The sequence below is a fragment of the Mycteria americana genome, chromosome 6 (assembly GCF_035582795.1).
Source record: "Mycteria americana isolate JAX WOST 10 ecotype Jacksonville Zoo and Gardens chromosome 6, USCA_MyAme_1.0, whole genome shotgun sequence".
In the NCBI taxonomy this organism is placed as follows: Eukaryota; Metazoa; Chordata; class Aves; order Ciconiiformes; family Ciconiidae; genus Mycteria; species Mycteria americana.
This window is the reverse complement of record NC_134370.1, coordinates 39,150,429-39,167,439: the sequence shown is the minus strand read 5'-3', so window position 1 is coordinate 39,167,439 and position 17,011 is coordinate 39,150,429. Positions and strand designations below refer to the sequence as shown.

Genomic DNA, 17,011 nt, shown 5'->3' with positions numbered 1-17,011 from the left:
TTTGTTAGCAATACTGATGGCACATCCATTTAAATCTGTATCACAGTAGTCTGCCAGATTACTGTTTTACTGACAGTAATTCTGTGTTATTTTTCTAAACTAGGGTAATCTCAACATAAGTACAGTAAGATAAGGTGTTTGGAAGCATGTATCTTCCAACTTTGTATTACAAAAATTGGTTTCAACAAATTCTGAATGAAAACTTCACAGAAGTTTTAGACTCCCCAAAAACCTCCCAGGAGTCCTCTAAGAATTAGAGTGGAAGTAACCGTTCTTTCCTAAAATCATCATCAGTGAAAAGTCTGAACAAGATGAGTCAACCAACAATGCTCTAAAACATACTTGTTTTGGGTTTGGGATTTTTTTTGCTATTTCACATGGATTCTTTTACAGCTTTTATTAATCAAAAATTAGTTTGTAGGAATGTAAGACTGGTAGTAACCAGCACGCAAAGACAGATTATGGCTTGTGCTGGATCAAGTGAACTTTTACACCACTGTGCACTCTGTTTGGGATTGTGTGTTTTTTTAGAAACTAGGCTTGGTAGAAGACAGAAGAAAAGGGAGAGGACCAGGAGAGATGCATAAGTAAGACATTTATTATTGGAGGCTCTGGAGCTTCAAGTCAGCACATTATATAAAATTAATCTTGCCAGCTACTGGTACTTAGCTTTTTCAGCAAAGAAGGCATTAGTCACAGTCAGTAGCTATACAGAGAGGCACAGCACCTCAGAAACACCAGAACAAGCACTACAAAGAAAGAAAGGACTGACATACAAGGTGAGAGTGCACCTCGTTAGATACACACCCATTTGAAGACACAATAGGGCGCAACCGAAACATTAGCAGCAAGGGTACCTCCAGCATCACAGGGGCTGGAAGTAGCTCTCAGCAATCAAAAGAAATAGTGCTCAGTGGACTAAACAGGTTGCAAGGAACGTTGAGGGGCCTCTTTCAGAGATCCAAAGGCAATTTTCATTTAAGTATCAACTTAAGGCAAAACACACCCATATGCAATAGTATTTTGTTCCACAGGATGCAGGGAGATGCCTTGTCTCGTGACAGATAAAGCAAAGACTGCTACTCCAAAGGGAGGAGGTCCTGTACTCCAAAGAAAGCACGGGACACTAGATTATACCTACAAAAACTAATGCTAACATTCATACAGTCCACACTGCAATATAAAAGTGTTTCTGAGAAAACCTCTTGCCCTACTAGCAGTCTTTATAGCTGAGGAACTCAGGATGTTTCCTATGCAACTAAATAAGAAAAAAGAAACCAGCAGCTTTTAGTAGGAAAGGAAAGCTTCACATTGCTTTGTCACATGTTATATTCAACTTTATTATACTAAATTCTACCTGATTATTACCTAAAAGCTGGTATATAAAGCAATGAACACTAGCTAAAGCCAACAAAAAAGCAGATCATTTGCGCTGTCACTCCAGTCACAGGAAGGCATCACAAAGGCATACCTTCCCATCTCCTCTCTTCAGGACACAAGATTAATATTATGTTCAACCTGTGAGCTTCATAGCTCAATCCCAATTACTGTGTAGAGGGAAAGATAATGAATGCCTGATCAGAGCTGTGGGTAGAAAAGAAGCAAGTGTCTAGTCAGAGACTGGTTATTTTTCTCCTATCAGATTATTTACCTGCAAAAGCCGCATCACAATTAAGCCTGCAAACAGAAATTATAACTGTTAAAAGTTAATATGTTTTATGTTGGGTCATGTGTAAGGTTCGTGCTCCTTCAGACTCTTTTGGAAAAGTGCAACTAATAGCCCCACAATAACATGGTAATCTTATTCTCACAGCAAGGATGAGGAAAAAACCATATTGCTAGATAAAAGCCTTAGCACAGGAGAAAAAAAAAAGTGTTTATGATTGTGAGTACACTATCAAGCAAGGGGGAAAAAGTAACATTGCAGCAACAGCACTAGAAAGACTAAGTGGTGAGTAAGAACAGCATCTTTGCACCAAAGTTACGAGAATATAAATCAGGTATATAAAAGAAGTCACTGAAGTGCTTTGATGTGCCATCAAATTCCTGTACTTATAATGATAATAATGATAGACGGCAAAGTGGAATACAAACAGATGACAATAGTTCAACTGCATCCTATTCTTCATCTACCTTCTTTTTCCCCATTATTTTTTATTTTCTGCCTGGAACTCTCCTCCTCTAGCTTGGAAAACAACTAGCTTCCCAGTAAGTCAGTGAGATTTATTTATACGGATCAGCAACTTACCAACTTGACTTCCAGTATTGCTCAACTTAAACTTCATTAACCAATTTAAAAATATGAAGTTATTATACTTATAGTGTCCTTTCAACATGTGTAATATTTTTCAGTTCTGCAATGAATTACATAGGTATTTTTCACAGTGAGAGCTGGAAGGATTTTCACCTTCAGGTAATACACAATAAATCAAGACTTCCCTACCAAGAAGTCGCCCAAATTTCCAGTGCTTATCTCATGTTTATGTACCAGCTCTTCATGCATCTCAGACAGCCTACAGTAGAAGCTGAGAGACTCAGCAAAATACCATTGCAGTAGGAGAGAAGATACAGTAACAACAACAACAATAAGTTTTATTCTATTTTGACTAGTTATATTTCTTCAGACAACAGACAACCTAGAGGTAGATCTGTTCATTTGTACAGGCTTCAGGCTGGAAAGCTTGCAGAGACTGCTAATGAGGATGGGAAAAGCCTCATATAACTCAGTGATTACGATGACTGACAATTAATATTAAGGTGCAAGCTTCATCCCAGTGCAGAGATAAAGCCAGAGCTGGACAGCTGCAGCCGTAAACACAGCTCATAAAATGCAAATTCTAATCGCTTTAGGTTAAACAGTTTCATGCCTATTATTTGCAGTGCTAGCAAACCAAGCCGGTCGCTAGCAGGTAAGTATAACTGTCTTCAAATGAAGTGTTTGAGAGAATGCTTTTTCCAAGGCAAATTGTGGCCAAACTAACTCATGTAGAAGTGTTTTAAACTACCTCATACATATAAATGGAGAAAAACGGAAATATTTTTGAGAACTCAATTAGCCTAACCTAAAAACAAGATTCATGGCATACGAGTTAGTACTATGAAAAATGAAAGCATCCTGAACTTGGAAAGTATGACAATTGAAAGCTTTTGTTTTGTTGCTTTCTTTTCTTTAGAAAAGCTTGAAGGAAGCAGAGTAACAGAGCTCAAGTGCATTTAAAAAATTACCATACAACAATCAGAGGGTTTTGTGTGTATGTGTGTGTTCAGTGGAAAGAAGGTAAGGACTTACTTTACTTTTTAGCCAAGCAATTCAGTAATGATAGACCTGAGTAATGATATGCATCCCTAGTGAGGCATGGGTTTCCACAGTCAGCTTACTTAGACACCCATATAGTAGGGTGTCTCAGAGCACTATGATAGCAATTCAGCTTTCTTCACGTGCCTGCAAGCCGTGTATTTCCACATTCCCAAGATTGTAAGAAAACTTGTAAGTGTTCATGAATCAGAATCCTGCTTGAAGTATCATCAGCTCTAACTTGTGGCTAGACAAATCACATCCTGAAACAGGCAAACAGAGCTCTGTGTTGCCATCAAACCCATATACTAACTAGTTCGGATACACAGTGAACATGAAGATACACCTATTCTTTGCTTATCCCATGGCAATGCGGATTCCATCTAGTGTACAAATTCACACAAATTATGTAAATACTGCCTTGAAAGGTACTGTGGTGCTTCGACACTGTAATTCCAAGAACAAACAGCCCTCTACGGTGCACTCCATTATATAAAATGTCAGGCTAATCATAGCAATTTGGCTTTATGAGTGTTGCCAAATCTCCTAAGTGAAAGTAAAAATGTGGGTAAAAGTGTTTAGGATGAGTCAATTACACACCTACCTCTCTTCAAAGGACAAACTAAGAAATTAATTACATCTGACTGACCACAATGACGAACAATTCCTTAGGAGAAAAGAGTGTTTGTTTTAAATCCTGAAAGCAACACTGTTGTATGCTTAGGTGTTCTTGTCTATTCCTCTCCTCTTCACTGATACTTGAATAATTCAGGGGACACCCAGTTCCTAACCTTGAGGAGTAATACTGTATCAAACTGGAGTCTGATTATTTTTCAGCCCAAGACAAAAAAAAAAAAAAAAAAAAAAAAAGCCTGGATCTCTCATCTGAGCCACCAAGAGCAGTTTTTACTTCCATGCTTGCCCAAGAAGTAGGTCTTGAAAACACCATCTCCACCAAACTCATTGCCCTAGTTCCAAAGCCCTCAGCGCTCTACTCAAACTGGAGCTGTGTGTTACCAGCATGCTCACGACAGGAGAGAGAAGGATGTCCAGCAACAGATATAATAGGTGTATCATTGACTGCAAAAAGAAAAAAGCATGATGCTATAGTTACAAGCAGACATTCAGCACAAGAAAAGGAGCTGCTAAATAGAGAAAAACTGAATGGTGTAGAGGAACAGTCAACAGAAACAACCCACCTTTGGAGAAAGATAAAAATGTCTGTTCAAAATGCTATTTACAAAACAATTCATTTCACAAGTGCCTGTGTAGTATTGATGCTTTTCTCAAAGTCCTTTCTTACAGGATCCTTGCCAACTAAGACGACCATATCTGCAGTGTCTCATATCCTGCCCTACTCAATCTAGCTAAATAATGAAAAGGAGTACTTTGTGAAACTATTTGTTTAAAATTACTCTCTTGAGCATTAAATGCCAAAAGGAAATATGGAAATGGTCACTCCTACTCACAAGAGTGACTAGCTGATTCAAAATTATGATTTATTTTTAATGAGTACGCATGCATATCTGAGTCATGTTCTTTATCTTTGCATAAAATTATTCTTAAGATAAAATTAATATTGGACACCATCACTCTATTCAACTTTGTGGTCAGAGAAATCGGTGGCTTTTTGGCTTCAAACCAAAGCTCTGTTTTGGGCCATCAGCTTCTTGTTACTTAGCAAGCAGACTTGCATCACCCCGCCAAGCAACCTGAATGGACATTTCAACACATGTAACTGTTTCTCCTTTCAACACCACTTTTACAGGTGTCAAAAAAAAAAACCAACCCAGAAAAAAAAAAAACAAACAGGTCCACATTGAGACTCTGGCTGGAAATGTTGCAAAATATCTCTCCTTTCAGAGCCTCGCCTCATCTGTCTGGCCAGTAAATTCTGTGAATAATATGGCACTGTAACATGCTTTTTAAGAGCGCAAGAAGTTCTAGCAACAACCCTTTTAAATGATGAAAAAGCTCTATTAATGAAAAAGCTTTTCAGAAAAAAATTGCTGCCTCAAAACAGCAAAGTTACCTCTGATTAACCAACCTGATATTTTGCAGCAGGCTGCAAGTAAACCAGGATGTTCAATCTCACGTGATGCTGGGGCCAAAATGGAGTCTGGTTATTCACATAACACTTAGTCCTACTGCCTTCACTTGCCTGGAAATAGTCTCAAGCAATATGCCCTCTGCTTCCTCAGTCCTTCTGTGTGATGCATGGCACTGACCATAGCCTGAATGAAAGCCAAATAGCACTCCATTGTAAGTTTTCCAGGCAGTTCATAAAGTACAAGAGCGGCTTATCTGGAACTTGCAACAGGAAGGGAAAATTCTTTAATATATTCCTTTAATTCAGAGGGGAGTATTTGGAGCTTGTTTCATTACTAGCAATATACATCGGTCGTAATACAACTCTTCTTTCTTAAGATAGATTTGGTTCTCTTGAATCCCTTACACCCAAATCCAAGTGAAGAATCCTACTCTCCTCTTAAATACAATATCCCCAAACTCAGAGGAAACCATACAGCGCTGTACTAGTGTAATTATCAAATCTACTAAATATTTAGACAATGGAATTTCTGTTATCACTGCCTTAGAATCAAGTCCCTTGATAACAGGAATAGCCTTGCAGCAAGCAGCAGTCTCCCTTGGGAGCTCTTTATGCAGCAGATGCTGTTATCCATCACAAACATGCCATGCTCTGTCATCTGATGAAACATTCAACTCCCCCTTTCCCCTCTACAAGGGGCCAAGAGGATTTCCCAAGTCGCGTGACAAATTAAAGCATTTTCATTCCAAAAAAGGAACCGCATTATTTTCCCCTGGGAAATCTCTGCACTTTTTCAGTTCACTGTTATTTCAGAGAGAAATTACTTTCTCTGCCAGCCTTCCCTCCCATCTATCCCCCACACAAGAATCTCTGCGCTGTTTCAGACAGGTTCCCAATTAATTTAAATGACTTCAAAAAGGTTACTGCTGCATTGCATATTGACTGTGTCCGAGTTTTGTCTAGAACCAGAAAAAAAGAATGGGACATGTTATATCAATTTGTTCTCAGTGGTAAGCATTACGTACCAGACCCCAGCTATCGCTTTCTAACACGCAACTTGAAAAATTCCCATGTCACTCTTGTGCCATCTTGGACAGCCCATTTTCTCTTAAAATCTTCATTTGTTGGAGCAGTATTTAAATTGCCACTTTTGGATTTACTTTGCCAGGCAGAAAACTCGCTATCACTTAAGTGCAAACATCTAAGAAAATTGACATGGGTAAATTATGAAGACATATTTTTAAAAAATAGTTTAAGTGGAGAGAGTAACTATTTCCTTTTACAATAAACTGTCACAACTAATTTCTTTAATTTCGAGACATACCTTAGAGTTCATTATTCTGATTAAATTTCACAACCTGCATTCTGGCTGATGAACATCGATTTGCTATTCATTCTACAGATTTCAGCTGCAAATCAAAAAGAACACAGCATCATTAGTAGTCATTTTTGGCAGAAGAAAATGAGGGCTTGAGACATTCACCACCATGCCTTAACAAGGGGGTCTACAGTACGTAAGTCAAGTGACAGGTAGGCACACAGATGAAGGAAACCACATAGAAGAGAAGAGCAGCTAACAAGGAATAAACAGTCGCGGTTCAGCAGATACCGCCAATTCATGTTTCAGCTGACAGTGAGCAAGCCCATATGTCAAGGGAGTACCTCCTGCTCATCGGAAGCTATACCTTCTACAAATCATTGACAAAGCGATGCGTTTACAAGGACCATATGTCGGGTTCTAACTGAACGGTTCTTAAAGTTGCTCTTCCAGCCATTTCCAAAATATACAAGTCTCAAGCCACCTCCATTACTACATTTAGGAAACACGTTTTTCCTTAGGTACAGTAGTACCTAAGGTACCTTAGCTCCAAGGTACAGGAGTAATTGACAAGAGCTCATCCAAATAAACTCACTATGGAGCTCAAGGAAACACAACATTCTTCATAAAATAAAAAAAGGAAAGCTTTGCCTAGCTTAGTGCTTTTCAATGTAATATGGTGACACGGAACGGAGAAAACATGGAGCAACTTCAGACTCTTTTCCAGCAACTGACCTAAAAAATTGGAGGATGAGCTGGAAACTCCCCTCATAATCTGGAAGGAAAGGATGCTGTTTGCCAGCCTCCGACCCTACAGTCACTTCACTCACAAACTGCTCAATGAGGTTCCCCACCTGAAATTGCATGCACATGGATCCTAGAAACCAGTTATTTGGCATTCCTCCTTCCAATCCGTGTATGTCAACTAATTAAAGTTAAATCCACTAGCAAAGGTGGCCTCACCTAACTCCATACTCAGATGCTCTGCAGTGAGAAGCTCTGTGCAGTACCCATCTGATAGAGGGCTCAGGCGTCCCCAGCTCCTGCACACACACAGAGGAATAGATCCTGCTCTGAGGTACATTGCAAAGCCAAGGCTTACCACTTTTATCTGGCAACCATTCTCCCTCGCCCCATTTCGACAACCTCACACCACCTGGAGTCTACGTAAGGTTCAGATAATGCAAGGAGCAGCAAGCTACGTACAGGTCTTGGGACCTATGTGATGTAAACAAGCAAAATTGTTACCATAGCATTATTCCAAAATTCTCTCACAACAGCAATACATTCCACAAAGCTTTTCTTAAACCCTATAAAACTTCTCAGGCTATGACCTCAGAGTGAATTATTTTTTTCCCAGCCAGCTGCAGGACAGAACACAAGACTGACAATCACCCACAGGGTATTTTATGGTGGTCACCCCCCAGTAGATCCTTCCTAAGTTATCTACCCAAGTGAAATTTGAGTTTTAATTATTCCAAAAAGCACTTTCAGAGATTTGAAAGTTTCCTCATCGCATGGCAGTCCCTTCCTCCTGGGGAAGCCAACAAAAGCAAATCACTGAAACAAGCTGGTTTGCCACGTTTTTTTCCTCTCCTGCTTATGCAAGTTTTTTCTACATTTCCTAATTCCTTAAGAGCTGCCAAGAATGCAGAAAAAGATAGCGGACATGCTTCATATTTTACATGAGACATAAGCAATACCCCATAGGCTTGCCCTACTGGAAAATAATTCCACATAGCATTCAAGTGCTGCATATTTTCATCTTCATTAAAATGACATCTCATTTTGATGACCAATTGAGACTTTAATAACAGGAAGAAAACCCTTTGCCAAAACTTTACTATTAAAGGGACAAGTAATTTTCTTTTCGTCACTAATACTCCAGGACAAAACAGTCCTTAAAGCCATATCACTCTAGTTTGCCTCAAAAAGGAAGTACCGAAATACGATGAAAACTACGTCAGCAGTATCACAGGTGGTCTCTCACCCAGAGAGCACTTCAGAGATTAGAAGTATTCCTCCATGGCGAGCAGAGAGCACACAGTTTCATCTAGCAAAATTTGTCAAAGACAGTTCCTCATCCCACTCAGGACTACCAGAGGCCATGGGAGCAGAAAGCAGCAGTTGGGATATCAAGAAGAGTGACCACCAGCTGACACTACAATAAATAAGGAAACAAAAGAACAAAAATAAAGCCACCCAAAATCTAAAACCATTTCTACATTTCCATGGACCTGCAAATGGGAAAATAATTTAAATTACAGATTTGTGTCAGCTGTATGCTATTTTATAGAATGGCAAACAAGTGACTCATAGCACAAATCTGACATGAAATCATAAAAGTTACATTTCACCCTCAAGACTGGGTGGGACCTACTCACACAGAAAGTTTCATTTTTAAGATTAGTCTAAAGACAGCTTTAGAAAATGAACAACAACAAAATATTTTAAATTTTTTTTCTTTTTCTTTTTCAGGCTTGAGTCTGGTAAGGAGAGCTAGACCCATCCTCTCTGAGAGCAGCTGAGAAACACTCCCCACAGGGAAAGAGATCTGTCCTGAAATTTTTTTATTAATGACTGGAGCAATTTTACCATGACTGTAACTTCCTTTCCCATCACAGACCCTACATACAAAGTCTTGATTATTCCCACAGGCTGAGTTATAAATTTTAAAAAAACTTGATCAAATAATTTTCAAAAAACCCCAACATCTACTCCTTTCTGACAGCACCCCTCTTTCACATAAAGAGAGCCCTAGAAGGGTGTTCTCTGGACACTACCAAGTAAAACTTTTTTCCTATTCACTGAATGAACAGGCACATCAAAAGCTATGAAATGCCTTTTTTTTTTTTTTAGTTCAGCCTCCCTTCAAAACCTATTTTGCTCTTTAAGAATAAATATGATCAAGAGAATGTGTCAGCCACTTTCATACACCAAGAAATATTTGCTGGTCATCCCCCTCTAAATTTTTGCTCATGCAAAAAAAATCCCAACACAATCTAACAAAAAAGCTAAAAAGCAAAAAATTTTCAACGTAATACTGGTATTCCATTGCTCTATAATTAGCTAAGGGGAGATTCCCTCCTCTCATTTGGAGTAAAAACATTGAAAAACTTTTCTTTCCTTCTGAACCTTTCAAAATAGCATTGAGCCATAGCCTTCCCTCTGGCAGTAAATCTGGTATGAGGCGGCAGACCTTGCTTCACCTTGCATTTTAATCAATTTAAGCAGCACTAGAGTGGGCAAGTGGCAATGACAGCTACGAGAATTGTTACATTTTCACCACCCTCTGCCAGGGTGAGGCGAACGAGGAATCAGTGGGACAGCAAGTGTGTGTGCATGGGGAGGAGGCAAGGGAAGAAACAGGAGAAAAGGGACAATGGTGGAGACCCATCTTTACGGTCAAAGCAATTCTTTCCATTTATTTATATTGTAGTTCAAGCCACATCCCATCTTGACATCCAAAGTGACACCAGATGCATCTCTTCCTCGTTTGCAGCATGCATGTCACTGCTCCTATGGATGTCCCAGCATGGGAGACATTTGAGGTCAGGGTAGGCAACAAGTGCAGCCAAAGATCCAGAAAGAATAATTGTTTTATGCCCCTTCAAACCACCAGACAGCCACCAGTTCTTCAGCTTTTTAATCATTCATTTGAAAATTACAATTAGCAGTATGCAAGGTCAGGAAAACAGAAGTTAATTAAAGCAGCCCGCCAGTTTCCATCCTCAGCAAAAAATACAGACACCACACCAAAATATTCTTCCAAGTCTCACCATCCTTGCAGCCAGTCACTGCTGCTACCTGAGTTTTGTGAGCCCCAAGCTTCACCTGTTAAATAAACTTGTTTCAAGAGATGGGCAACAGTAGGGCAATAAACCGTTGCTTGTGACAGCAAGGGCTTGAGCTGGTTACAGGGGCCCACAAGGGAAATTATTACCACACTACTGAACAACAGCTTCTCTGGAAGTTGATGCTGCAACAGTTTCAGCCATAGCATGGGGGGGAAAAAAAAATAAAAAATATCACCAAACACACATTGTATCTATGACAAGTAAAGGACAGCATCAGCACGATGTCCATTGTATCTTCCTCCCAAGGCTTCTCACATTCCAGGACACCTTTCCTTGGCACTAAGTCCTCTCGTCTTTGTGGGGTACGCTCTCTACTGCATCCTGAATACAGGGCTACCTGCACCAAAATCCTACCCCGCTTGGAGGACTGATCAACACAAGTATCTCTCCTCCAGATGAGGACCAGGATTAAAAAGCTGCAGGTTGCCCAATACCTACCTGAAATTTGGCTGCAGTTCAATTAGGTTCAGTTTTTCCTTTTTAGGCTTAGAAGTTGTCACTAGGAGTCATTCCTGATCTACCCAGAATTGCCAGGGTTAACTACCATAGGAACGCCACATACAGCCAAGCCCCTGATTTTCTACAGGTATTTTTTCCATATCTGAACCAGCTGATTACATACCAATCCAACATAACTCAACCACTGGCCACATGCACTAAGAAATGCAATAACAAGAGACTCTAATCTTTGTAGGAAGAAAGCCATGAAGATTAGGCATTCAACATGCAAAAGCAGAGCATTTTATTTAAGTCCTTTGTCTACCACTGCATACTTGAGAAAGGTTTATAGCTTACTTCTTTGTGAACCTTTTTCACAAAGGACTGCTTCCCAGCCCCACTGCATCTCAGTGGTGTGGAGCTCTCACCGCTGGCAGCTTACCTTCAACACCCACAGCACCCAGAACAAGTAGGAGTCAAAGAAGAGGCTTCCCTTTCTTCATAAGGAAGTTTCCTCTGAGGAACATCCACTTTAATTCTTTCTCCACACTCCTGAGGGCAAGCCGTCTAACAGGAAAATAGCAGCAATTTTTGTATTAAGCACCAGAAATTACTGCAGGACAAGGCCCTTAATTAGTAGGTAGTATTGTGATTTATGGCTGCTATGCTTCCCACCAGTTTATGACCTAGCAATCACCACTAAACTGAGAAAAGCCACCCAATCGCCCACCAAGCACTTGGCTCCATCCTGGTTCCACTCCCATTGCTTAAAAAGTCCATGCACAGGACTGTGCATTCGTATCCCATGGCACACCTTGTGACAGCCCAACCCTCTGCTGACCAGCACCAGCCAGGCTCCTCCCCGCCACTCTTCCTGCTTCTCCATCCTTTGCCACTTCTTGCATGTAGCTGGCGCATAGAAAAAGAAACCACACACAATACTTTTCATTCCACCTCATCTTGCTTGCTGGTACTGACTTTTGCCATTTCTGGTTACCAAGTTACCTTATCCTGATTAAACAAACTGCCTCTCTCACCTCCCATCTTCGCATGTGACCGCCCACCAATGCATCAGATCTCCATAGTTCCCTCCTAACAAGGAAGCACTTCCAGCACCAATTTAAATCAAACACCAATACTATTGATGTTTCGCTCTACTAACTATCCAGCCCCTACTCATCTCCAAAGCTGTAGCCATTCACCCACTCCCCCTGACATGACAACCCCTCCAGCCTACTTCTGCAGTTTCTCCACTGCCAAGGCGCTTGTTGACTCTCTCCTCCTCTGCAAGGCTTCTTCCGCTCTCATGTTTAAGCAAGACTGGGGAAGTGGAAAAGAGATGCAAACTCAGATACTGCTACTGTAAGTCCATTGACTCAGCTCTGCCATATTCTTCCAACACTATATATGCTCCAGCCCCACTTTCTACATGGTTATGCCAACTGACTCCCTCCTTGCCATTCACAGTCACCCTGCGAGGCACATCATCATCTCTTTCAGAGAGCAAATTCACAAGTACCAGTGAACACTTCCTCTTGCCTGCTTCTTCCTATTCTGAGATCAATAAATGCATTTCTCATTCAAATTTTCTGCATCCTCCTTCTAAGATCTCTCACATCCTGTTCAGCTAGGACACAATGTGAAGACTCACTGTGTCCTCCATAACCCCACATCGATATGCTGAGCCTGCTGACCTTTCCCAACTCTCTCAGCTTTCAAAACTCTTAAGAAAGCTGTGAATGCTTCATTCAAGCCCTACATCTCCCCAATATCACTGTATTCCCATCTGAACCTTCATAAACCAAGTATTTATTCAAGAGCGAGTTCAGACCTCCTTGCCCTTGCTACTGTTTGATGTTATCACAACCTCATTCTTTACCCTTTACCCATCTGGAGGGATGGGTTTGTTTGTTTGTTTTAAAGTACTGTCCTCTCACTGTTGTCTGGTCAATTGGTCCAGGCTCTTCCAGCATATTTATATCCTTTTGAAAGAACTCATCCATAAGACCATTTAGCATCTCCTCCCTATTTCAAGAAAGCCCATTTAATTTATAACCTCTGCTTGAAACCAGCCATCCTGAGACGTAAGAGTAGGATTTATTGTACTAAAAACAATACTGCACATTGTACAAAAAACAAATACTAAAAACAATTAACAGAGTGATTACCTAATGTAATCACTCTGTTAATTACACCTATATTACACAAACTTTTCCTACCTATTTTCTTATATCATTTATCGACTCAGGAAGCTTATACGGCCCAGTCCTATCACAGAGCAGGATCGATTCTTCATGAGCCATAACCAATTGATGCAAGTCTAACCTGTCCTAACCACCTCCAATACTGAGGATTGAACAGCTTTCCCAGGAAATAATTCAGCATTGCACTACTCTGTCAGTAAAAGATTCCCAGCACCTAACCAAATCCCTGGTCTCACACTGTAAGCCCATTACTTCTTCTCCTACCCAACACAGGTTTTATGTTTTTATGCTTTCTCTTTGCAGCAACCTCCTTTCGATTTTCTCTTTATTATGAAGAGCTCCAGTTCCTGTAATTTCTCCTTGGAGATCATTTACTCTAGGGTTCGGCAGCTCTGGGGTCTCTACTCTCTCCCACCGGTCCACATAGTTTCTCAATTGCAGCGTGACAGAAGGATAACTCATCTTTTCTGTGAGGAGATAAATAGGCACATTACGGATTCTGTCAAAAGAAACAACATACTGGGTACTGACCTGCTCTGAGCAAGCTTTCACTTGATCGCTAGGTTCATAGGGACACTTTACCATTGAACACCTAGTGAACTGACTTGTGTACAATCTCCCTGTTGAAAAGAAGAAAACCCCAAAAACTAATCACTGCAACACCACAAATGGCTAACAGCCAAGCTGCCAAAAATCAAAGAGCATAACCCAGCCGATACTAAAGGCAGAACAACTTTCTAATCATCAGTCCATGGGACACAAGCAAAATCCTTCTTCCCTGAGCACCTGAAAGAGTCGGCTTAGACAGTACAATTTTAGCGTGCTCCCGAGCGTGCCCACACTTCAGCCCCGTCCGCTCAGCTATGGGCCACAGCAGCAGCAAAGGATCCCAGACAAACAGAAGAGATTCAGGAAATCTTTAATGGTTGTTTTTAATCTTATTGCATGTTTACTGCAACACTTAGCCTGATTAGCGGAATCAAGCATGAATCTGAGTCTCTGTTAAATTAATTGCAAAGGTCAACTTAAATTTAGATAAATAACTTATTATTTTCTAGGCCAGAGACTGCTAAAAGTGACAACTGAAATGATAATTTAAAAAGCTGAAAAGGCTGTTCCACACTCAACCAGAATCCAGGGTACCAGCGGCCTCACTTGTCAGGTTGGTATTTACGAAGTCTGAGGTCAATGCTGCAGAAGTCACTTCACACATGTGCACGACCGCACTGCAAACATGGGACTGATGCAATTGAGACACTTGATATCAACAGAACCTCTGGCATCCCATTGCTGTGAAAACATACTGACACCGTCAGAGGAACTACTGGCACCCTGAAGATACAAGGCACAAATGCTTAGCTACTCTTTAAACAGTACCCTAGGGATCCAGCATTATATCTGCTATTCCAATGGAGCTCAGAGGCCTGCTCCATCACCCGATTAATACACGATTTCAGTGGCTTTACGTAGTTTCGCGATTAGTTGCTTCAGCAAAACAACAAGTGAGTGACAGGTGCGCACCTCCAACGGCAGCTTTTTTTATAGGCAGCAATAAAACAGATTGTGGCAAAAGCTAGAATAATATCCCACGGTTACATGCTGTTCCCTTAGTTTAAAAAGAAAAAACCTCCCGGTATTTTTAGCAAATCTTTCGAGCTCCAAGATGCAACCTGCCGCCTTTACAGTTTTTTTCCACCCTAAGACACATAGTAAGCAACGCATGTGCTGCCAGTCTTCTCTTTTCTGGCAAAGCCATTAAGCATGCTGCTTCTGCAGGGGAAGCAAACAAAAATCGGCTTTTTTTGCTCCCCCCAAGCCGCACCGACCTGGATGACACCGCCTCGGAGCGGATCTGGGGAGCCCCCGAGTGCTTCTCCCCTGGCTGACCTTGAGGGGGGCAGCAAAAAAAGAAGAAAACAATAAAAAAAAAAAGGCGAAGATCCGCTGGGCACTTGCGCTCGCCCTCTCCCGTCCGTGCCCCGGTGCCCCGGGCCGATGCTGGCTCCCCCCACCCCGCCCCGGCGGGGGCTGCCGCCCCCCGCCCCCCCCGGCTCTCGGCGGCCCCACGCGCCACCTGGCGGCCGCGCCCCGCCGGGACCCGACCCCCGCCCCGGGAGCCCGTCCCCCGTACCGCGGGCTCCGCCGGGCCACTCCGGTGCCTTCCAGAAAGAGGGGAGAAAGAACGGGCACGGCGCAAGGCGGGGAGGGGGGAGCTCGCTAGTTCCTGAGGCGGACCGGCGGCGGGAGGACCGAGGAGCTGCGCGCTGCCGGAGCGGGGCCGGGGGCTCGACTGCCGCCGCCCGCCCCGCTCAAGTTTCGCCCGGCGACGGCGCTAAGAATAACGCGCAGCTGCCGGGGCCAGACCGGGAGCCACCGCCTCCCGAGGAACGGGGCGGGGGGGAAAGCCGGGGCCCCCCAGCCGCCCGCGGCTCGCCGGCACCGCGCCCGCCTCAGCCGGCCGCCGCCTGAAGGGCACGGCTCCAGCCTCACTCACCGTCCGATGTCGCTGCTGCTGCTGTTGTCGGCGCCGCCCCAGCGCCGGGAAGCAACCGGCCGCCGTCAGCGCGGCGGGGCGGCGGCAGAGGAGGAGCGGCAGCGATCTCCCCGCCGTGGCCGCCATCGCGCCGCTGGAGCCGCCTCACGCTGCGGCTGCTGCGGCGGCAGCGGCGGCGGCGGCGGTTGCTGGTGCCACCCGGGCGGGGGGGGGGAGGGGGGGAGGGAGAGCGGCGGGGCGGGGCTGGCCGGCGGCGGCGGCCAATCGGAGCGCCCCCCTCGCCGGCCTTGGGCTCGTCAAGCCAGGCCGGGGCCGCCAATCGGCGCCGCGCGGGTGCCCTACTCGGAGAGGCGATTGGCCGCTGCGTTCCCTCCCCTGCCGCCGGTGGGCGGGGCCGCGCTCGGGCTGGAGGGCCGGGAAACTCCTCAGCAGGGGCGGGGCGGGGCGGGGCGGGGCCGGCGGGGCGGGGCCAACCCGGGGGCGGAGCCAGAGCCACGCCCGGGGCGGGGCTGGGAGCGTGAGGGGACCGGCGGGGAGAGGGGTGCGGGGAGACGGGGTGCAGCGGGGAGAGGGTGCACATGGGGAGGGGGGTGCGGGGAGACGGGGTGCAGCGGGGAGAGGGTGCACATGGGGAGGGGGGTGCGGGGAGACGGGGTGCAGCAGGGAGAGGGTGCACATGGGGAGGGGGGTGCGGGGAGACGGGGTGCAGCGGGGAGAGGGTGCACATGGGGAGGGGGTGCGAGGAGGCGGGGTGCAGCGGGGAGAGGGTGCACATGGGGAGGGGGGTGCGGGGAGACGGGGTGCGGCGGGGAGGGGGTGCACATGGGGAGGGGGGTGCGGGGAGACGGGGTGCAGCGGGGAGAGGGTGCACATGGGGAGGGGGTGCGAGGAGACGGGGCGCAGCGGGGAGAGGGTGCACATGGGGAGGGTGGTGCGGGGAGACGGGGTGCAGCGGGGAGAGGGTGCACATGGGGAGGGGGGTGCGGGGAGACGGGGTGCAGCGGGGAGAGGGTGCACATGGGGAGGGGGTGCGAGGAGGTGGGGTGCAGCGGGGAGAGGGCGCACATGGGGAGGGGGTGCGAGGAGGCGGGGTGCAGCGGGGAGAGGGCGCACATGGGGAGGGGGTGCAGGGAGACGGGGTGCAGCGGGGAGAGGGCGCACATGGGGAGGGGGTGCGAGGAGACGGGGCGCAGCGGGGAGAGGGTGCACATGGGGAGGGGGTGCGAGGGGAGAGGGTGCACATGGGGAGGGGGTGCGGGGATACGGGGTGCAGTGGGGAGAGGGTGCACATGGGGAGGGGGGTGCAGCGGGGAGAGGGTGCAGGGAGGCAGGGTGCAGCAGAGGGAGGGTGCAGG

At 45.0% G+C, this 17,011-nt stretch overlaps 1 protein-coding gene across 2 annotated transcripts in view; it reads right to left on the bottom strand.

Annotated features, from left to right (window-relative positions):
• MCU (mitochondrial calcium uniporter) overlaps nt 1-15,873 on the bottom strand; it is a 96,099-nt gene extending 80,226 nt beyond the window's left edge. The window contains exons 1-2 of one of the 2 annotated variants that reach the window (XM_075505414.1): nt 15,657-15,784; nt 6,670-6,754 (exon numbers count right to left, since the gene is read on the bottom strand). In XM_075505414.1, coding sequence (XP_075361529.1) covers nt 6,670-6,681 — 12 coding nt within the window. In that variant the 5' untranslated portion in view covers nt 6,682-6,754; nt 15,657-15,784. Of the gene's footprint in view, nt 1-6,669; nt 6,755-15,656 lie in introns of both variants that reach the window. The other variant, XM_075505412.1, reaches the window with a different exon arrangement.
• Nucleotides 15,874-17,011: the final 1,138 nt, after the last annotated feature.